We start from the raw sequence: 17,961 nt of genomic DNA, 5'->3' as shown, positions 1-17,961 counted from the left end.
CTCCCCATCCCCCATCGACCACCATCCAAGCACAAGTCCCTCTAGCTCCCCAGCACGGCTGCGCCACTGTCTCTGGAGGAAGAGCCTGCTCCCACTGTGTGCTCAGCCTCAAGGGCAAGGTGGCCCAGGCTGTCCCCAACCTGGCGGGAGCTGCCGGCCCCACCAGACCCAACTGCAAGGCCCCAGAGCCCAGGCAGAGCAGTTGCTCCTGCCTCGCAGCCCCAGTGCCACACTAAGCCACGGATGGCACCAAGACGGGAGTGGCCACTGGAAAAAAGATGGAGCAGCCTCCTGGGAAACCCCCTGCCCTCGGCCCCCTCCCCAGGGTGGTGGCTGCAAGGCCAGGCTTAGGAAGGCACAAATGTCAGGGCCTTTTCCCATCTTGCCAAGAGACACACCCACACAAACACAGCCCTGGGAAGGCAGCCCCCAGGTCCAGTGAGGGTGGCACCCTGGCCCAGCCTCTCTGCAACAGCATTCAGTACACTGGGGAGGTATGGCCCATCTGACTCCATAGGTGACTTCTAGAACTCCAAACTTCCACATCTGGCATGTGGAAGAGCTGAAAGCTGCAGAAAGCCTTCGGTCTCAGGATGGCCAAGCCCTGCTCTGCACCTGTGAACTGTGGGAAACTGACACCCACCAAAGGGCTTCGGCCAGATGTGCTGAGGGCGTACACGTGTGGGACGCCACACACTACGCCAAACTGAGTGGCACATCGAGGCGATGGAGCAAGGAGGTCACTAGACTGCGGTGAGAGACCCCCGCCGTCGGGGGAGACCCCTGCCGTGGGGAGAGACCCCCGCCGTCGGGGGAGACCCCTGCAGGGAAGTGGTTGGGGGAAAGGCCCCTGCCAGGGGAGGAGACGCCTGTTGGTGGTGAAGACCCCGGGTCACGCTTGCTCTCACTGCCCAGGTTTTCTAGGGTGAGGACCTGTGACCTGCAGTGAGTCTAAACACAAGGTCCCAGCGCATCTGAGTGTCGCCGCCCCACACACTTGCTGAAGGCAGCGGCTGCCTGGAACCCGCCCCCGAGAGACACTCACATCTTGGTCTTCTCACTCTCTCCGTAGTGCCAGCCATCGCGGGCCTCAGGCACCAGCAGGGTAATGAGGTCACCCTCCTTGAAGCTCAGGAGGGTGCTGTTGTCCCCGGCAGCGTGGGAGAAGATGGCCTTCACCCGCATGCGGCCGTTGCGCTCCAGGCCGGCTGCCATGGAGCTCGAGCGAGGCAGAGTCTTGTTCTCAGCTGTTGGGACAAAGGACAGGTAAGGGGACGGCCGCCGGCTCGCGGGGCACCAAAGCCCAGGGAGCCTGGCTGAGGTGCTGTGCCCCAGGTGGGCGAGTGAGCCTTTCCCGGGCTGGCTAAGCTCTCCCAAGCAGCAGCTGCCTGCTCCTAAGTGGCTGCTGCCTGCACGAGCCTGACCCAACCCAGTACCCCACTCACGCCCTGACTAAGCACCAGAGGCCTGACAGGAGGAAGCTGGGTGCTGGGCAGGCACATCTGTGTGTACCACCCGTATGTAGGCACACACGGCCACACACTGGTGAGCCTCAGGGTCTCCCAGTCCCCTACTTGGGGGTGTGACATGTCTGGGGAGGCACACCCAGGGACCCTTACTGGCGGCGTAGCTGTTTTTCGGGGTCACGCTCTTGCGCACGGGGAGCGTGTTGGAGTAGGAGTCGCTGAGCTTGCTCTGAGGCTGCGGAGGAGACAGGGATTTGGGCTGGGCAGCCTTGCGGTCAGCCCACGGGCTGTAGTCCTCGCCATCCGGGCCTGCGACACCGTTCATGATGGGCGTGCTGTCCTGGGCAGACATCCGCTGTAGGGAAGGGGGTAGAGCAGGCTGTTGCTGGAGCCCACCGCGGGCAAGACCGGGGGAAAGAGAACCCTCCACCTCCAGCCCCTCAGCAGGGGGCCTTGGGCTCTGCACCCTGGCCGCCCCCAACCCCGACAACAGCTGCCCTACCCACCCACACCCGTGAAGCTTTCCAGAGGCCACACTCACCCCCACGAACGGTGCCAGCTCAGGGGGCACCGGCAGGGGCTTGGCCCCCGGAATGGGGTCCGAAATGACCAGATTGGACTTGGAGGCCGACAGGGCGCTGGGGAGGGTGGCGCCGTTGCTGGCTGCCTGCTGCATCAGCTGCACGGCGCGCTCTGGGATCTTGCTGGGGTCAGCGCAAGCCTGTTGCCACAGCGGCAGCTTCTGCGCCAGCAGCTCCTTGCCCTGAAGTGGAGGAAGCAAGAAGGGAGGGGTAAGAGCTGGCTCAGGCTCCTGCAGCCGGGCACAGCCCTGAGAGCCCTCCCTGAGCACCCTCTGGGGCTGGAGGCTGCTCTTCACCAGGTGGTGCCTCTCAGCGAGTCAGGCCACCCGTTAGCCTCTGACCCCAACCCACAGAAGCGGCTGCTGGAAAAGGGCCTGGGATGCGACCACAAGTCATGCAGTCAGGGGACCTCCAGGAATGAGAGCAAACCCAGGCCCAACCCCCGTGGGGTCCATCAGCGCCTGGAGGAAGGAGAAACGGACAGGGGTGCACAAGGTCAAACCCCGGTGGGCAAACCCCAAAGTGCTAGGCAGGCATCCCAGGTGGCCAGGGGGAGGGGGCGGTGCTGCCCAGCGGGGGTCAGCCTGGCTGCCGAGGGCAGGAAGGCGGCCCTGTCAGACACACTGAGGTTCACTGCTCCACATCCACTGCCCGTGGGCCCAAGAGCCCGCTCTCCCTTGGATGTACTACTCTGCAGCCTGCTGGACACACACCAGCTGAGCACAGCGGGGACAAAGGAGCAGGAAGCCACAGGCGTGACGAAAGGTTGTGGGACTAGGGGCCAACCAGGCCTGGGTCCTGGGAGCTAATCAAGTAGCCCCTGCCCCTCCTGGCCTAAGCAGGCTGCAGGGCCTAGATTCCTGGGACCCCCAGACCCTAAAGCCCTGGGCCAGAACTGCTCTGTCTCTGGCACCTCTGGGGTCTCTCCAGCTTTCACTGATCCCCCCACTCATCCCTGTTCTGTTACACATGGCTGGGCACCCACGTGGGGGACCCACAGAGGGTGCTGGACGACAGCCCTTCTGAGCAAGTCCTACCCACGCCACCCTCACCCCTCCGCTGCTGGCTTAGACCAGGGGTCAGCAAACCATAGCCCGAGGGCTGGCCTCCTATTTTGTAAACAAAGTTTTACTGGAACACAGCTGCGCTGCTATTTGTGAATTCATTCACGGCTGCCCTCACGCTGCAGTAACAGAGCTGAGACTCCATGGTCCACAGAGCCAAAAGCATGAACTCTGTGGTCATTCAGAACGTCCGCCGAACCCTAGCTCAGATCAGTGGTAGAGGAGTGAGTCTTGTCGGGAGCGCGGAGAGGCCAACAGGGACCAGCATCAGGGCCGACGGCCAGGGGACACCGACCACGGACCTCACAGCAGCATGGCCCTGACGCAGCGGCCACAAGCCATCGTCACCCCCTCCACCCTGAGAGCCCCAAGGCAGGCCCAAACCCAACCACCAGGGAGCTCCTACGAACTGCCCTGGGAGGAGGCTGCCCTCACACCCTGGCCCCCAGCCCAGAGGCTTGTCCACGTGGGTCTGTGGGACACAAGCCTCTTCCACACATGCCCGGGGGCCCACGAGCCCAGGAGCTCAGCTGTTGCCACTGCACAGGCACATCCTGCAACCCCTCCTGGGAGACAACGGCACCTGCGGCCTGGCTTCCCAGCCCTCCATCCCTGCAAGCAGCACCCCGGCCACTGACAGCTCTGGCTCCCTGGCCCTGTCACAGGGCCCGGCCCCCGCCAGAGGGCGCAGACGCTCGCCACAGTCCTGGGTCTAGCAGGCAGGAGGCCTGCGCTCCACAGCGCTCCCTGCCTGGCAGTTGGGGCAGCACAGCCTGTCACCAGTGAGTCCCCCAGCAACCAGGGGTCACAGGTGCTACTGCTGTCCTTACTGCACCTGTCCACAGCGCCCAGCAGGTGCAGGCCGGCAGGAGGGGTCTCTCCAGGGAGGGAGGAGCACTTGTCTCCTGTCTGTCCCCAGGCTGTGAGCACTGGAGCACTGGTTCCATATCACGTGTGTGTGTGTGTGTGTGTGTGTGTGTGTACATGCACATACATGTGTGTGTGGTGGGTGGGGGGAACAAGTGTCAAGGTATAGCCCGTGGATCCCTGGGACCCCTTGTTTTAGAAAGACATGACCAGGCCCTCCCTTGGTGGGCTTGGCTCCTGAACTCCATCTGCTAAACTCTTGAAATGTTCCAGAATGTTCCAGGGGACAGATCTAATCCCACCCTAACTCCTACTCATGGATTGTGGGTGAACAGGGGCCTGCTGGCCCTGCCTGTTCCCGGTGGGGAGCCTGGCCTCTGGGCCTTGCTTGCTCTGGGGGCTAAGTCGGCCTCCTAGGAGGGGTTCCCCTTGCTCGCATGGAGGCTCAGGACATCCCTGGAGGGGGCTGCTGCAGCCCCTCCCTGAGGAGCTTGCTCCCGGTTCAGCAGGGCCGGGTTTGGTCCTGGGACATGGCGGACCCCAGGGCAGGATTCCCCGACAAGGAACGACCAGGCTGGGGATGCCTAGCAGGAAACACATGGCCGCAGGACTGTGCAGGGGGTGGGGAACAGAGTCTACGGGCCCAAGGAGGGACCCTCAACAGATGATGGGCAGAGGGGTCTCTCAGAGGTCATGAGGGAGCAGCATGTGGCCACCACCCAAGGCCCGACCTAGGATCCCAGGGGCTCAGGAGTGCAGGCAGAGGTGGTGGAGGCGCAGGTCACAGAGAGCCTGGGAGCCAGGGGAGGACCCTGTGACCAGGTGTGAGTCCCAGGGAGGCCCCTCTGGAGCAGCACTGGAGGGGCTGGGGGGCCACCTGAGAGCCAGGCAGGGCCCCTGGCTGCCCAGGAGGCAAAGAAATAGGCCAGGTTCAGGTTGGGTGAGGGGTGGCAGGTCCACGTAGGACAGCCAAGCTGTGGCAGGTGCTGGATCTGGGGCCAGTGTCACGATTGTCTTGGGTGGCTTAGGGGTCCAGTGGCACAGTGGTCTTGGGTGGCTGGGGACCCAGGCTTGGGGCTGGGAGTCCTCAGCACCTCGGGTGAGCAAAGCCATGAGCCCAGAGGCTGTACCCCAGGACTGTGGATTGAGGAGCCACAGGAGGAACAAGTGAAGACACAGAGGCCACCCACCAGGTGCACCCAGCACCCAGCACGGAGCATGACCGTCCCCTGCCTGTTGTCAGCCTGTGCCTCCCCAGGACAAGGCTGTGGCAGAAGAGCCAAGAACGTTCTTTTAAATGAATGTTCTAAAAGGTCTTGAAAGCTCATCAGACTCTCCCTGGTTGTAGGTGGCAATTCTAATGCGAGTCTTCAAAATGCCTGCACCCCGCGACCTGGTAATTCTCCTAGGACTTCATCCCCAAGAAAACCCGAAATAAACACGAGTTCAAGCCCAGACACTGCCCTGGGGTGCTCACGGGGCTGGGGCAGGGGCCTAGCTCATTTCCGCCCGCGAGGCCCAGCGCCAGCACAGCGCAGCCCCGAGCCGCCTCACCTTGGAGTGGTACGCCGCGGAGTTCTTGGCCACAGCGCACTGCTTCTCCACCAGGAAGCAGAAGCGTCTGCGCTCCTCCGTCAGTGCGGTCTTGTAGCCGTCGGACACATAATTCTCTAGCTCGCCCTGCTTGTTGCTGATGGCATCGATGTACTGTGGAGGGAAGGCGAGAAAGGCTCAGCCAGCAGCAGGAGGGCACCTGTCAGGCCCGGTATGGGGCAGCCCCACGGACTCAGTCAAAGGACATGTCTAATTCGTGCAGAGCAGAGGCTTCTGGAAACAAAACAGCATCTGCGGCCACTCAGGAGACAACTGCGCCCCCAGGAGGCTTCAGCTGCCCCAGGACCACTCAGGAGATGCCCGATGACCACATCCCCGGGAGGCTTCACTGCCCGGGGACCACTCTTGGCAAGTGGAGGGTCCTGCCTCCAGCAGGAGGCTCTGGCAGGGGGCTGGTCTCATCTCCTCGGGGCTCCCGCTGTGGGGTGGGGTCGCATGCACCTCCCTGTGGTCAAGGCACAGAAGCCTGGGTGTGGACGTGCCCCAGCTCCATGGGCCCCAGGACAGCTTCTTAGTCCTCCCGTTGCCTGGAGCACCCTCACCTGCCCCTCTGCCTCCCGGGCCCCTCCATCTCAGCCCCAGCAGGAAAAGCAGGAGAGCTGGAGCCCAGGACACTGGCCAAGGACCCCAGGAAAGCCCTCTGCTGCAGAGGGGACTCCGGGGGCACCTCACCTCCTCTCCCACCCCCGACTGTTTTCCAGATGAGCGCACACAGAGGGAGAATGTGAGAAGTTAGTTCATGGGGTGGATCAGACAAAAGGTCACTGAGCGGAGACCGGGAGCCCAGAAAGCAAGACCAGCGTCCGTGGGGACAGCAAGGTCAGATACACAGGTCACACTTGTCGGAAGAGGGTGTGCCCAGGTAAGGGGCCAGCACAGAACTAGGAATGAGGAGTAGGCCTGACTGCTACCCTTCCACCTTGGAGCTGCTTGAGTGCCCACCCGGGTGTCCCTGTAGGACGGGGGCACGGGGAGAATGTGTCCTGCACAAACATGGAAGCTCTGGAAACGCCCTCATCCCTGGCAGGTGCTCTTGGGCACAGGAAAGACAGGTAGTCAAGCCAGACCCTAGAACCCGAGCAGCCAGCAGGCAGACCCCATCCCAACCCGGCGGTCAGCCCCTCTGGAGCCCTGGCGGCTGTGGCCCTGGCTCTGACCAGGCGGCTGTCACGTCTTGACCACTCTCTACTTCGTGGTGGACACACAGTCCTCCCAGAAAGGGTTCCAGCCAAAACAACAGAAACTGCTACGGCCAAAATGATTTCCCCAAAAGGAAAACTGAGTCTCAACCTGATAGAGCCTCCAGATTCAGCTACCAATTCTGAACACACCAGGACGGAGAGTACCAGAGCTTCACTTTGGGAAGATGGGAAGTTCTGGAGATGGATGGTGGTGGTGATCGCACAACCACGTGAATGCACTAATGCCGCTGAACTGTGCACTTAATGGTTACCGTGGTCAACTGGATTAGTCACATGTATTTTATCACAATTTAAAAAACTCTTTAAAAGAAGTAGTGTAAGCAAAGCCAGACCAAGAAGCTGCAACTGAGCCCAGGCCTCTCCGCTGTGAGCCTCAGAAGGAAACTGGAAAGAGGGAGTCTAGGGGAGAAAGTGGGGAAGAAGCTGAGGGCGGCTGCTCCCTCCCAGGCCCCGGACCGTGCTCCCATCCCGGGCAGAGGCGCCTCCCAAGCTGCCCGTGGGTACAGGGCTTGTGGTGTGACTCACCCGGCCAACAGGACTGTGGGTGGAACTGACAGTCCCAAACCCCAAGGCACTCTGCCTCTGTCCCTCTGGGAGGAACGTGCCTCCCCAACCCCCGCCGGCCCCTCCACGACCCCGGCTGGCGGATCATGTGCCTGACATCCTGTGGCACAACTGACACCTGGCACCCAGGTTCCCGATTCTAGAACCCCAGCCCGACAGTGGGAGGGCTCGACTGCGACCCTGGATGTCAACGGCTCTCTCCAGTTTTGTAGGCTGGAAACTTTCTGCCCCAAAACGCTGATGAGGCTGTGGGTGGCCAGTGAGGGTGAGGGAACAGCACACCAGGCACAGACCCTGTCCCCAGGGAGACACCCAGATCCCTCCCGGGTGGCCGCAGGATCCCAGCTGCTTCAGCAGGGAACCAGCTTCTCCTCTGCCAGAAAGCTCTTTCCAGCTCTCCTCTGTCTCGCCTCTCCTCCTGTGCCTACCTGCCCTGGGCTGAGCCCCTACCGGCCTGAGGCAGACCCTCCACAGCAAGACACAGACCCCCCCGTCCACCGGATCACCCGTCAAAGAGTGGCCAGTTCAGAATCGGCTCCTAAGAAGATTTGGCCTCCGCAAGGGGGCGGCCTCCCCCGCCTGACTCAGCCTCACGGCCGCCCCGCCCACAGCTCTGACTCAGCATGGGTGGGCAGCGCCGGCCCAGGTGGGTGGCGGGGAGGGGAGCGGAGCAGCCTGTTCCCTCGCTGCCTACCCCCGCAAGCCTCCACTACAGGGGTGAGAATCAGCCTGGAGGGGTGTGGGTCGGTCCCAGCGCTACCACCGGGCACTGGCTCTGCCTGCTGGCCAGTATGAGCAGACCGTGCTGTCCCCAAGGCTAGAGCCTGCCCAGCCACATCCCCCAACACGGAGCCCAGGGCTCCCCTGCCCTTGCAGCTCACCTTGCTTTCCCACACTAAACCCCACCTGCCCCTCCAAACAGTGGGCTTGCTACTGCTACCCTCAACAGGCCCTAACCCCCCAGAGGTGCTGCAGGGCCTGGCCACAGGGTCATCTAAATGGGACCTGGGATGGCGTTTGGGAAACGAGAAGTTTGATCACAGGCGAGAGGCCCTGCAAGGCAGCCTTAAGCAGACTTTCCAGCCAGCTCTGCTCCACGCTGAGGCCTCTGCTGCCACCCCCACTGCCGCTGCCGCTGCCTCCCCCGCCACTTTCTCCTTTTTCTCCTCTTTCTCCTCCACCTCCTTCTCCTCCTCCTCCTTCTCCTTCTCCTCCTCCTCCTTCTCCTCCTCCTCCTCCTCCTCCTCCTCTTCCACCTCCGCAGCTGGAGCACGAAGTTCTCTTCCTCTGGTTACGCAACACGCACCCACCAGGGCTTCCTGCTCTTGCTCCCAGGAACCTCCAGTGACCTCTGAAACTCCTTCTCCAGGAAGGGGTGGAGTGGGACAGCCTGATTCGGGGGTACCCTGGGGCCTGGGGAGGGCATGGTGGCCGTGGCCAGGATGCCACATGCTGCAGCTATGGAGGAGGACACCTGAGCCCGCTGTGCTCCAGCCTGGCTGCTGGACTCCTTTCCCGACCTTCAGGATCAAAGGGACTGGGTGGGCAGGGCTCGCTCCAAGAAACAGGTGGGCTTGTGCACAATGAGGGGCCTGGAGATGAGTACCCGCCCATGCCCCTGCAACATCACTCAGAGCAACACCCAGGCCTGTTCCCAGGCCGCCTGCAGGGTCCTGCCCACTCCTCCCCCAGGGAGCTGCCAGGGATGCTGGGGTGCGCCTCCAGGCTCTGAGTGGCCTGTGATGGGGATGCCTGCCTTGGACCCCGACCTCATGCACAAGAGTGCACAGAGGAGCTATTCGGTGCCCAGAACCCCTTAAGTGGGGCAGCCTCAGGAATGTGAGGTTCCATGGAGAAACCCCCAACACACCCCATCATGAGGATTCTGTACCCTCCCTGGGGGCTTTTCTAGCAGTGGCTGGCCCAGAGGGCATGGTGGGCAGAGAGCTCAGGGCCAGAGAGCGCTCAGCAGGAGATCCGACGCCTGGCAAAAGAAACTGAGGCACTGAGAAAAGGCAGGCCAGGGGGTCTGCCCAGAGCCACGGCCTCCACGCAGGTTGCCGTCCAAACGGGACTCGGGGGAAGTGAAGGTGCTGCTTGAAGCGGTCACCCCAGGACAGCAGCATAAACTAGGCCGCAGGGCCCCTAGGGTCTCCTCACCCTGAGAACGTCACCTTCCAAACCAAGGCCCCTGGAGCCGGTACGGCTGCCCACCCTACAGGCGGTTTCTGGGTTTTTAGGCTACAGTACTTTCTCACGCTCGTGCTCGGTCCCCCGGGGGAGAGTACAGCGAGGGGTACTGGCCTCATTAGCAGGGTCTGGCAGCCTCCCTGGCTGGGTAGGGAGTTGGTGTTTTATTTTTAAGGCTTCCACTTACTCAAAGGAGCCCCGTAAATGGCTGGGAGTGGCACACAGATTTCAACAGAAACCCAGGGGAAGTTGGGGGAGAGACAAAGTACGGCTGCATGGTGCTCCAGCGGGGCCCCTCCAAACCCTGGGGACAGAGAAGAGAGATGTTCCCAGAGCTGTAAGCAGGGATGGCCAGCCCCCGGGGGACGGAGGGAGCCGACACCTCCTGCCTCAGAGCCCCCATATGAGCATCCGGCCATGGCGGAGCCTGAGTTAGTGCGTGACACGCGGCTGCCACTCTGTCTAGGAATGACAGCCGCCTCTCCTCACCTCCTTTTCCAGAACACTAACTCCTCATAGAGACCACGACTGTGCAGGGCAGATCCTGGAAATCTAGGCCAGGCAGAAGCTTCACCACACAAGGGGCCGGTGCGGGGATGGGGAGGGGAGGAGGGGAGGAGGGGAGGAGGGGAGGAGGGGAGGAGGGGAGGAGAAGAGGGGAGGAGGGGAGGAGGGGAGGAGGGGAGGAGGGGAGGAGGGGAGGAGGGGAGGAGGGGAGGAGGGGAGGTGGCGGTCAGCGCTGCAGGGCCCGACCAATTCTGACCTGCTGCTGGACGGGGATGCCCTGCATGGGGCACGTCCGAGCTGGGTGGAAAGTGCAGAGGACAGAGCACGGCCTGGTCTGCACCTCCAACCTGGCGGCCGGCCATTTACAACGGCCCTGAGCCTGCCCCATGGACAGGCGGTCCCAGTGGCCGGCCCCCTTCAGCCCCTGCCCGCCGCTGAGCCACCAGCTGCGTGCTTAGCTGGGTGCCATGGCAACAGCACTATGGAAACACCCAGCTGAAAGCATTTAAGACCCACAGAACGCTCCCACTTAGTCACCCTGGGCTGAACGGCCCCGTGATCAGAGAAGACAAAAGTGATCAGAACACATCTCATCTCTCCACAGCATGCGGTGACTCAGAGTGGGGGAGGGGCGTTCCGGAAAAAACCAAGGCGGCTTTGGTTTACCTCACCCGCCACGGCTGCTGCAGCTTTCCCACGTTCCTTAAAAATCGCATGCGGCCCCCCAGGTCCCCTGTAGCGTATGAATGAGAACGTAATTCTTGGCCTTCAGCTGTCACCATGGGCAACACTTACTCGAAAGGATGCGGCAGCAGACCGGTCAGCTGTGGTGTGTGGGGTGAGAATCAGCTGCCTCAAGTAGCACGTGGTCACTGGCCACCTGCTGGCTGCAGCCAGTGGCTGCTTCAAAACCCGCTGACCAGGCCTCCCGGGCTGACAGGCACAGTACCCAGACAGAGGAGGGAGGGCAGCCATGGCAGGTGGTTCAGGAGACGGGAGGGCCCTCAAATCTCACGTTGAACACATGTGCTCTGAGCAAGGCCCGGGCTGGGCTGAGCAGAGGGTGAGCCGCACCCTCCGGCCCTGGTGGCAGGTGGAAAAGCTGGTTATTCCACTCCCCGGGGAAGGCATTACAGGAAGATCCTCAGGAAGGGAGCTCTTTGACAGGATCAGGGATCCATGAGCCCTGAGGGTCCCCATTTTCCTGGGAAAAAGGCCCAGAGCTTTCAGCAGATTGGCAAAGGGTGCCCAGGAACAACAGGTCCCAACAGACCCATAGCTTGCTATTGGGATGGACAGTCTGGTGAGCACATGCCCATGGGCACAGGAGAGAGCAGGCTGCTGATGTCCACACGGGTGGGCTGGACACACAAACGGGCTGGAGGACCACAGACCAAGCTGTCCCCAAGACCCAGCAAAGGGTGGCAAGATGCAGGAGAAGTGGGGGCTAAGATGCCCGAGTGGCCCAGCCCTGAGGCTTGGGGAAGCGGACTGCTCGACCCCTGGCTGCCCTGGCCCCGGGGACACTGAGGGTCTCCGCGTCAGCTGCGGGTGTAGAAGCCCTGAGAGGGCTCCATGGCTGCTGGCTCCTCACGCCCACTTTTCCTGGTAAGGCCCCTCAGTGATGTTACTCCAGAGAAACACGGCTACACGGCTGTCCTCACGGGGGGCCTGGCCACAAACAGCCTTTAGCTCTGAAGAGCTTTGCTAAAACGAGGACGGGCTTCACCCCCCTGCACATCGCCAGACTCCACGCTGGCGATCGCTGGCCCTGCTATTATCGTCTCTGAAGATCTGAACGAGGGTGCTTTGTCTCTGCTGTGTTAATTATACACCCCTTTAAATAGCACGCATCTCTCCCCTTTCTCAGACCTCAATCCAGGCTATGGCCTGGCACACCCAGAGACGGGGCACCGGAGGAGGATCCTGGGGGCACCAATGCCCCCCACTGGCCCCCTGCATTACAGCGAGCAGAGCGCCAGTGCCGCTTCCCAGGACCCTCAGGATGATCCTGCGGGTGCTCTGGAGCCCCCATGGTCTCTGGAAGGCAGCATCCCCAAGAACACGGGGCCATCTCTCCCTCCTCACTCACGACTGGCCAGCGAGGGCTGCACCTGTCTCACCTGCCTCCTCCCCCATCATCGCAGAAAGGGAACAGGGGAAGGTGACCCAGCAGAAACCCTGGCTCTCCTTGTAGCCCCGGGCATCTCTGCCCAGAAAAGTCCCAGGAGGCGGTGAGTGGGCAGGGCAGCGCTGCCCTCCTCTGCAGCAGGAGCTTCAGGCTGCTGAGGAAGCCTCCAGAGCTGGCTGAGCAGGGTCATCCCAGGGCCAGCGGGTCGAGCCCATGCCCAGCGCGATTCTGAGCAGGGGCCTGGCCTGCCCCACACCACTCCCAGCACAAGCACTGACTTTTGAGGCCCCAACACTACTTGGGTCTGCCCCACCCTCAGTGCACACGGGTCAGGAAGGACAAGTTGCATCCAGTGGGCGGGGGCTCTCCTCCCCACACTCAGGTCCTTGTGCCCACAGCCCAGCCCAGGGAGTAGGTGGGCCACTCCCCTCCCACCCTGAGCTCCAGCTGCAGGATGGGGCATGTGGATGTGTCCCCCGTGCCCTGCTCCATGCCCCTGAGGGGTGGGCACAGGCTGGGCTCTGCTCTGGGCCCCATTCCGGGCCCTGTGGAGATGGCCACACCCCTCTGTTCTGAGGAGGAGGAGCTGGACCAAGCTGTGACCCCGCCCCGCAGACGCACTGATAAATCACAGAGAAGGTGTCCTCTGCCCCAGCGTGTCCACCGTGTCCCATGTGCTATGGAGACCGTCCCCTCCACACGGATGGGCACATCTATCAGCACCTGGTCCAGCAAACGTGGCAATGACCACAGTACCCGGGAGTGAGGGCACCGCTGGCCCAGCAGGCTGTACATACCCCCTTACATAAGCTCTCCTGTCCTAGTTAACAAACGTCCCAAATGCTTCCTGACTCCGGTGCCCTGACCTATAACTGCAATTACTTCCTTTCATGGAAATCCCAAAACACCATCTCAATTACACGCAGTTCTTGAACACGGGAGGCTCCCCGGCCCAGCCCCACTCGAGGGCACCCTGGCAGGCAGACAGAGAAACCCACTCTACCTGCCTCTCTGGGGCAGGGCCTGGCTGACCTCCCGCCCGCCCCTCCCTGCAGCCCCACCTCTGCCCCCAGGGCCTGGTGTGGTGTGTCCCTGGTTCAGCTCATGCGGCAGGCCCGGCCACTGCCTCATGATGAGCCTGGCAGTGGGAGAGGGCAGTGTGCATCGGCGGCCTCGGCCTCATGGGCACCCTGGAGCATGAAGCTGCCCCTCACACGTGCCACGGGCCCAGCCTTGCTGCCCGGCAGCCTCACAGCTCCCAGGAGCCCAGCGCTCCGCACACGCAGCTCAGGTGGGGTGCAGCTGGCGACAGGTTTCTGAGCCCACCGGGGACCCCAGCAATCACTTCGAGACACCCAGCCCTTGGGTCGCTGAGGGAACCCACATCTGACGACGACACAGCATGCTGCACCCACAAAGACCAGAGTCAGGCACCAGCACCACCTCCCCCTTCATCAGCGGCAGCTGAGGTGGGGGACCTCCATGGACGGGGGCACCCGTCCAGCCCTCGGAGCTCCCTAAACAGCCTCCACCTGCACGCACTGCCCACTCGGCTGCACCACCAGCCAGGCCCCAGCCAGCTCTAGACTACCAGGTGACAGACATGCAGGGCCTCCCCAGGGGCACTAGAGTCTCCAAGGGAAAGGCCTCTATGGCAGGGACAGCTTGGGAACCGCGCGGAGGCCTCTGCTCTGCTACACACGCCCCTGGCTGGACGCTGGCTTCAGGCCACCCTTACACGGCGTCACTTCTACTTCCAGCAGCCCAGCTGCCCCCCCGTCTGCTCAAGAAGGCAGCCCCAGGAGCCCGAATGGGCCAGACTCCTGCCCCACACCCCAGTGGTGTGGGCACATCTGCCTCTCCCAGGGTCTTCAGGACTGGGGACAACTGCTACGGTTGCCAGTGACCCCACAGGGCACACACTGGAGGCAGCTAGAAGAGCTGGGTGCAGGTGGGCCCAGGGACCAAGGCAGGATCTCCAGGGCAGCACCATGAGCCGTACTCTCTGGGTAGACACCCCTGGGCTGCCCCCAGCGTGGGGTGCAGCTACTGGGCTGGTCTGCAGAACAGCTGGAAAGCAACCAACCGCTTTAGGAATGGAGAGGCCAGTAGTGAAGGGACCTCTGCTTCTCCCCCAAGAGTGCCTCCAACAGGCCCTTTCCCTGTGACCGCCAGGACCTTGCTGACATTCTAGGCCCCAGGACAGTAGCTCTTGACAGGCAGGCCAGGAGTGAGGCCCAGCTAGGAGGCCTGTGTTTGGGGGTGGGGCCACATAAGGGGGGTAGGGCTCACTGGAGGGGCAGGGCCTCCTGCTCCAAGTGGTGGGTCCACACAAGTGAGGGCAGGGTGGAGGGCACTGGAGGGGCAGGGCTGCACAAGTGGGTGGGGCCAGCCAGCCCAGCTCCCCAGCTCTACAGAAGTGGAGAGGACGTGCAATGGCTGGGCCCCCAGCAGCTACACCCTAAAGTAGACACCCCAGGGGGGCCGGCAGCACATCCCAGCCAGGCAGCCCGGCACTCACCCCAGGACTCACCCCAGGATGGTGGCAGCAGCCTCCCTGCAGCTCAGTGGGGGGTGTGCACAGTCACATACCAAGTCCCCCACCCCTTCAAACTCAGATGTGGGGCCGGGCATGCTGACGGCTCCCAGCCTGGCCTCCTGGGCTTCCAGGCCACTAGGGAGCAGAAAGCACACTGGGCCGTGGCTCCCTCTGCTTCCCACCCCAAAACGTTGTTTTGAAACCACTTAGCACTTACTAGCTATCTGCTGCATGACCCGTTTGTGCGTGGCACCAAGCGGGATGCAGAAGAAATACGAGACCTAGCCCTTCCCAAAGGAACTCGGTGACTGAGGAAAAATCACAAAAATAAAACACCTGTGTGGTTAAGAGTTGTAGCCCCATCTCCCATTAACAGAGGAAGGTCAGGTAGATGGGTAGGAACAGAGGCAGAGGTCGGTCCAGGAGAGCTCCCTACGCAGGCACCGTGAGAAGGTCGACACCAGCTTGTCCTAGGTCCACAGCCCTTCCTGTCAGTGCTCAGAAGACGGAGAAAGGCAGGACATTCCCCCTCACAAACAGGGAAACTGAGGCTCAGAGAAGCTTTGGTGCTTGCTGTGGCCACGTGACCCGTTAAGGGACAGAGCCGGATCCAAGCCTAAGCCTAACACCAGGGCCTTGAGGCTGTGCCCGGGTGGGGACAGGCCAGCCTGGGGCCACCCACAGGTCCTCTGGTGAGTGGGGAGGAGCAGCTGCAAGTTCTGGAGAAAGGAGGTCACTCAGCCAGGGCTGGGGAGCCACAGCAGGGCGCCTGGGACCTGGGAAGAAAGGCCAGCTTCGTACATCTCCCAGGAGGCGCCCTGGGAGGCCAGGAAGATGAGGCTCACCAAGTGTCTCTGCACCAGGTGGCAGAAGCCTTTCCAGGGGAGCTGCTGGGCCACCTTACCTCACACCCACTGCAGCCTCCACCCACCACATGCTTCGGAGCCCTGCCTGCCCTCCCCGCCCACACGGCCCTCGCCCAGACCCACTCACAGGTGCTGCGGGGACCATCTGCCTTGGCAACTCACAGCCACAGACAGGAACGCTGCCCTCATTCAGAACCCTGCCGGGCTCCTGGTTCTGGCCCATCAGGACACAGACAGCCTGGAGGGCCACGACCCCCTCCCCCTTCCCCTGCCCTCCTGCGGATGAGGGGGGCGGGCTTCGTGACGACTGTGGCAGCCATCGGGTGTCCCCCACCTGAGAAACAGGCGCCATGGCTTACTCCCAAAACTGGGTCACCTGACTTACCATGGAAGGGCACTCAAGGGGCCCCAGGGTAAGCCCCGCCACCTGCCACCTTAGTTCTGTTATCAAATGTTTCACAGCACCTGGGGCACCCACTGGCAGCCCCTTGCCCAGACCGTGGACCACAGCACTGAAGCAGGGCCAAGGCCCCTTGAGTCACCGCAAGGTCCAGCCCCCTGTGGCTGCAAATCAGGGGACCCTCGGGCCAGTCAATGCAGGGTCCGCTGAGGCACTGGAGGTGGCTCGCAGCCCCCGTGGGACGAACAGATGGGACCTGCCTCCAGGGCCCCTGAGGCACCACCATGGTCCCTAACAGACCCCAAGTGCCAGGACACGCAGCAAACAAACAGACCAGCCATCAGCAAAAAGGTCGTCCAAACCCCCATGCGGGACGGGCTGAGGAGCTGGCTGTGCACACACAGCCTCGAGAGTAAATCCCACCACCCGGGGCCCACGGCAGAGCAGCGTGGAGGGCAGGCGGAGGCCGGGTGTGTGGTCAGGGCCCTCCTCAAGGGAGAGGCCTGGCAGAGGGAGGCAGGGCACCTGGAAACCAGGGAGCTGGTGAGGCAGGGCCAGGATGACTGCGTGGGGGCCTCAGGCCTCTGGCTCCAGACTGCAGGAGGGAGGGGGGTGGCTCCAAGAGCCCCTAGCCTCTGCCTCTGCCCAGCCCTATGCTACCCTGCCATGATCTCCGGCTCCCAGGGAGCCCAGCCACAGGACAATACCGGCTGTGCCAGGGAGAGGGCCCTCATCCTGAGCAGGGCGGAGCCTCCAGTACCCGTACGATGGAACACAATTGAGCCACGAAAAGGAAGAAACGCTGGCCCCCGACAGTAAGAGGTGGGGGGAGACTGGCGCAGGCTACTGCACGATCAGCCTTGAGAACCCTCCGCGCCACGTGAGCCACCAGGCACCAAAGGTCGGACGCTGTGGGATTCCAGAACAGGCGAGCCCACGGAGGCCGATGGCAGACTGCTGACTGGTGGAGCCAGGGGCACAGGGGTGACTGCTGACTGGAAAGTGCTCTAAAATGGACTGAGTGATGGACGCACAGCTGCAAACACTCAACCACTGGGCTGTGCCCGCAAAATGGTGAACTGCTGGTGACGTGAATTATATCTTAATAAGGCCGTTAGCAAAAACCCACAGTGCCTCAAGGGGAGAGGAGAGCTCAGGTCCCTGGACCCTAGCAGGCAGCTGAACCCTCAGTGGGCTGGCCTCAGTATCCCCATCTCCAGAACCCCAAGCCAGGGACGTTCCCAGGAAAGTTCCCTCTAAGACACGCTCTCACACCCGGCCTGGGTGCTCAGGGGTGGCTCACACCTGCACTGCCCTGGCCTGCCGGGAGGAAGCTACGGCCCTCCAGGCCGCGGGGGCGCCGTCTGCTGCTTAAGTCTTCAGAAAGCAAAGTTGCAAAATGCTCCAAGGTGGGAGGAAAAAGAAAAATAGACATAGGCTCTACCAACAAATACCTATTTCTCCTCCTCAACTCCCTATTCCCACTGCTCCGGATCTGTGCGCAGAAACAGCTGGAGGAAGGCTCGCTGCGGCAGCCTCAGGCAGGAATACTAAGGCCTCCACGATGGGCCCATCATGGAGAGACCCAACACTGCAGCCTGCCCAGAGTGTAAAACAGAAAGGATCACAAGACCCACCACAGCTTACCTGGAGTGAAAAACAGGATCGAAACAAAGGCTGGGGACACAGGAAGAGGTGGCTGGAGAGGGGAGGGCACCTAGAGAACGGCCTGAGTCGCGTCCCTTCAACTGTGCACCAAGCGTGCCTGAGTGGGAGGCTGCAGACAGCAGTGGGCACCCGAGGGACCCCCATATGGCTGTTTCCACAGACTCTCACTTATTCTTCTCATCTGCCCCTGGCCCAGTCCCGTCCTCTCCTTTGGGGCCGATCCTGCTCCACCAGGCGACCCCACGCTGGAAATCTTCCAGCTTGGCCTGCAGGGTATGGGCAGACCTGCCTGGCTTCCCTGC

The 17,961-nt window shown here is 62.4% G+C and overlaps 1 protein-coding gene across 1 annotated transcript in view; it reads right to left on the bottom strand.

The window, feature by feature from the left end:
• BAIAP2 (BAR/IMD domain containing adaptor protein 2) overlaps positions 1-17,961 on the bottom strand; it is a 79,305-nt gene that overhangs the window by 11,864 nt on the left and 49,480 nt on the right. Inside the window, 4 exon segments of the mRNA XM_077973294.1 lie at positions 1,046-1,247; positions 1,620-1,821; positions 2,008-2,229; positions 5,533-5,685. Coding sequence (XP_077829420.1) covers positions 1,046-1,247; positions 1,620-1,821; positions 2,008-2,229; positions 5,533-5,685 — 779 coding nt within the window.

The sequence above is a fragment of the Macaca mulatta genome, chromosome 16 (genome assembly GCF_049350105.2).
Source record: "Macaca mulatta isolate MMU2019108-1 chromosome 16, T2T-MMU8v2.0, whole genome shotgun sequence".
NCBI classification, from domain to species: domain Eukaryota; kingdom Metazoa; phylum Chordata; class Mammalia; order Primates; family Cercopithecidae; genus Macaca; species Macaca mulatta.
Note: the sequence above shows the minus strand (reverse complement) of the source record. Positions and strands in the feature narration are given on the sequence as shown.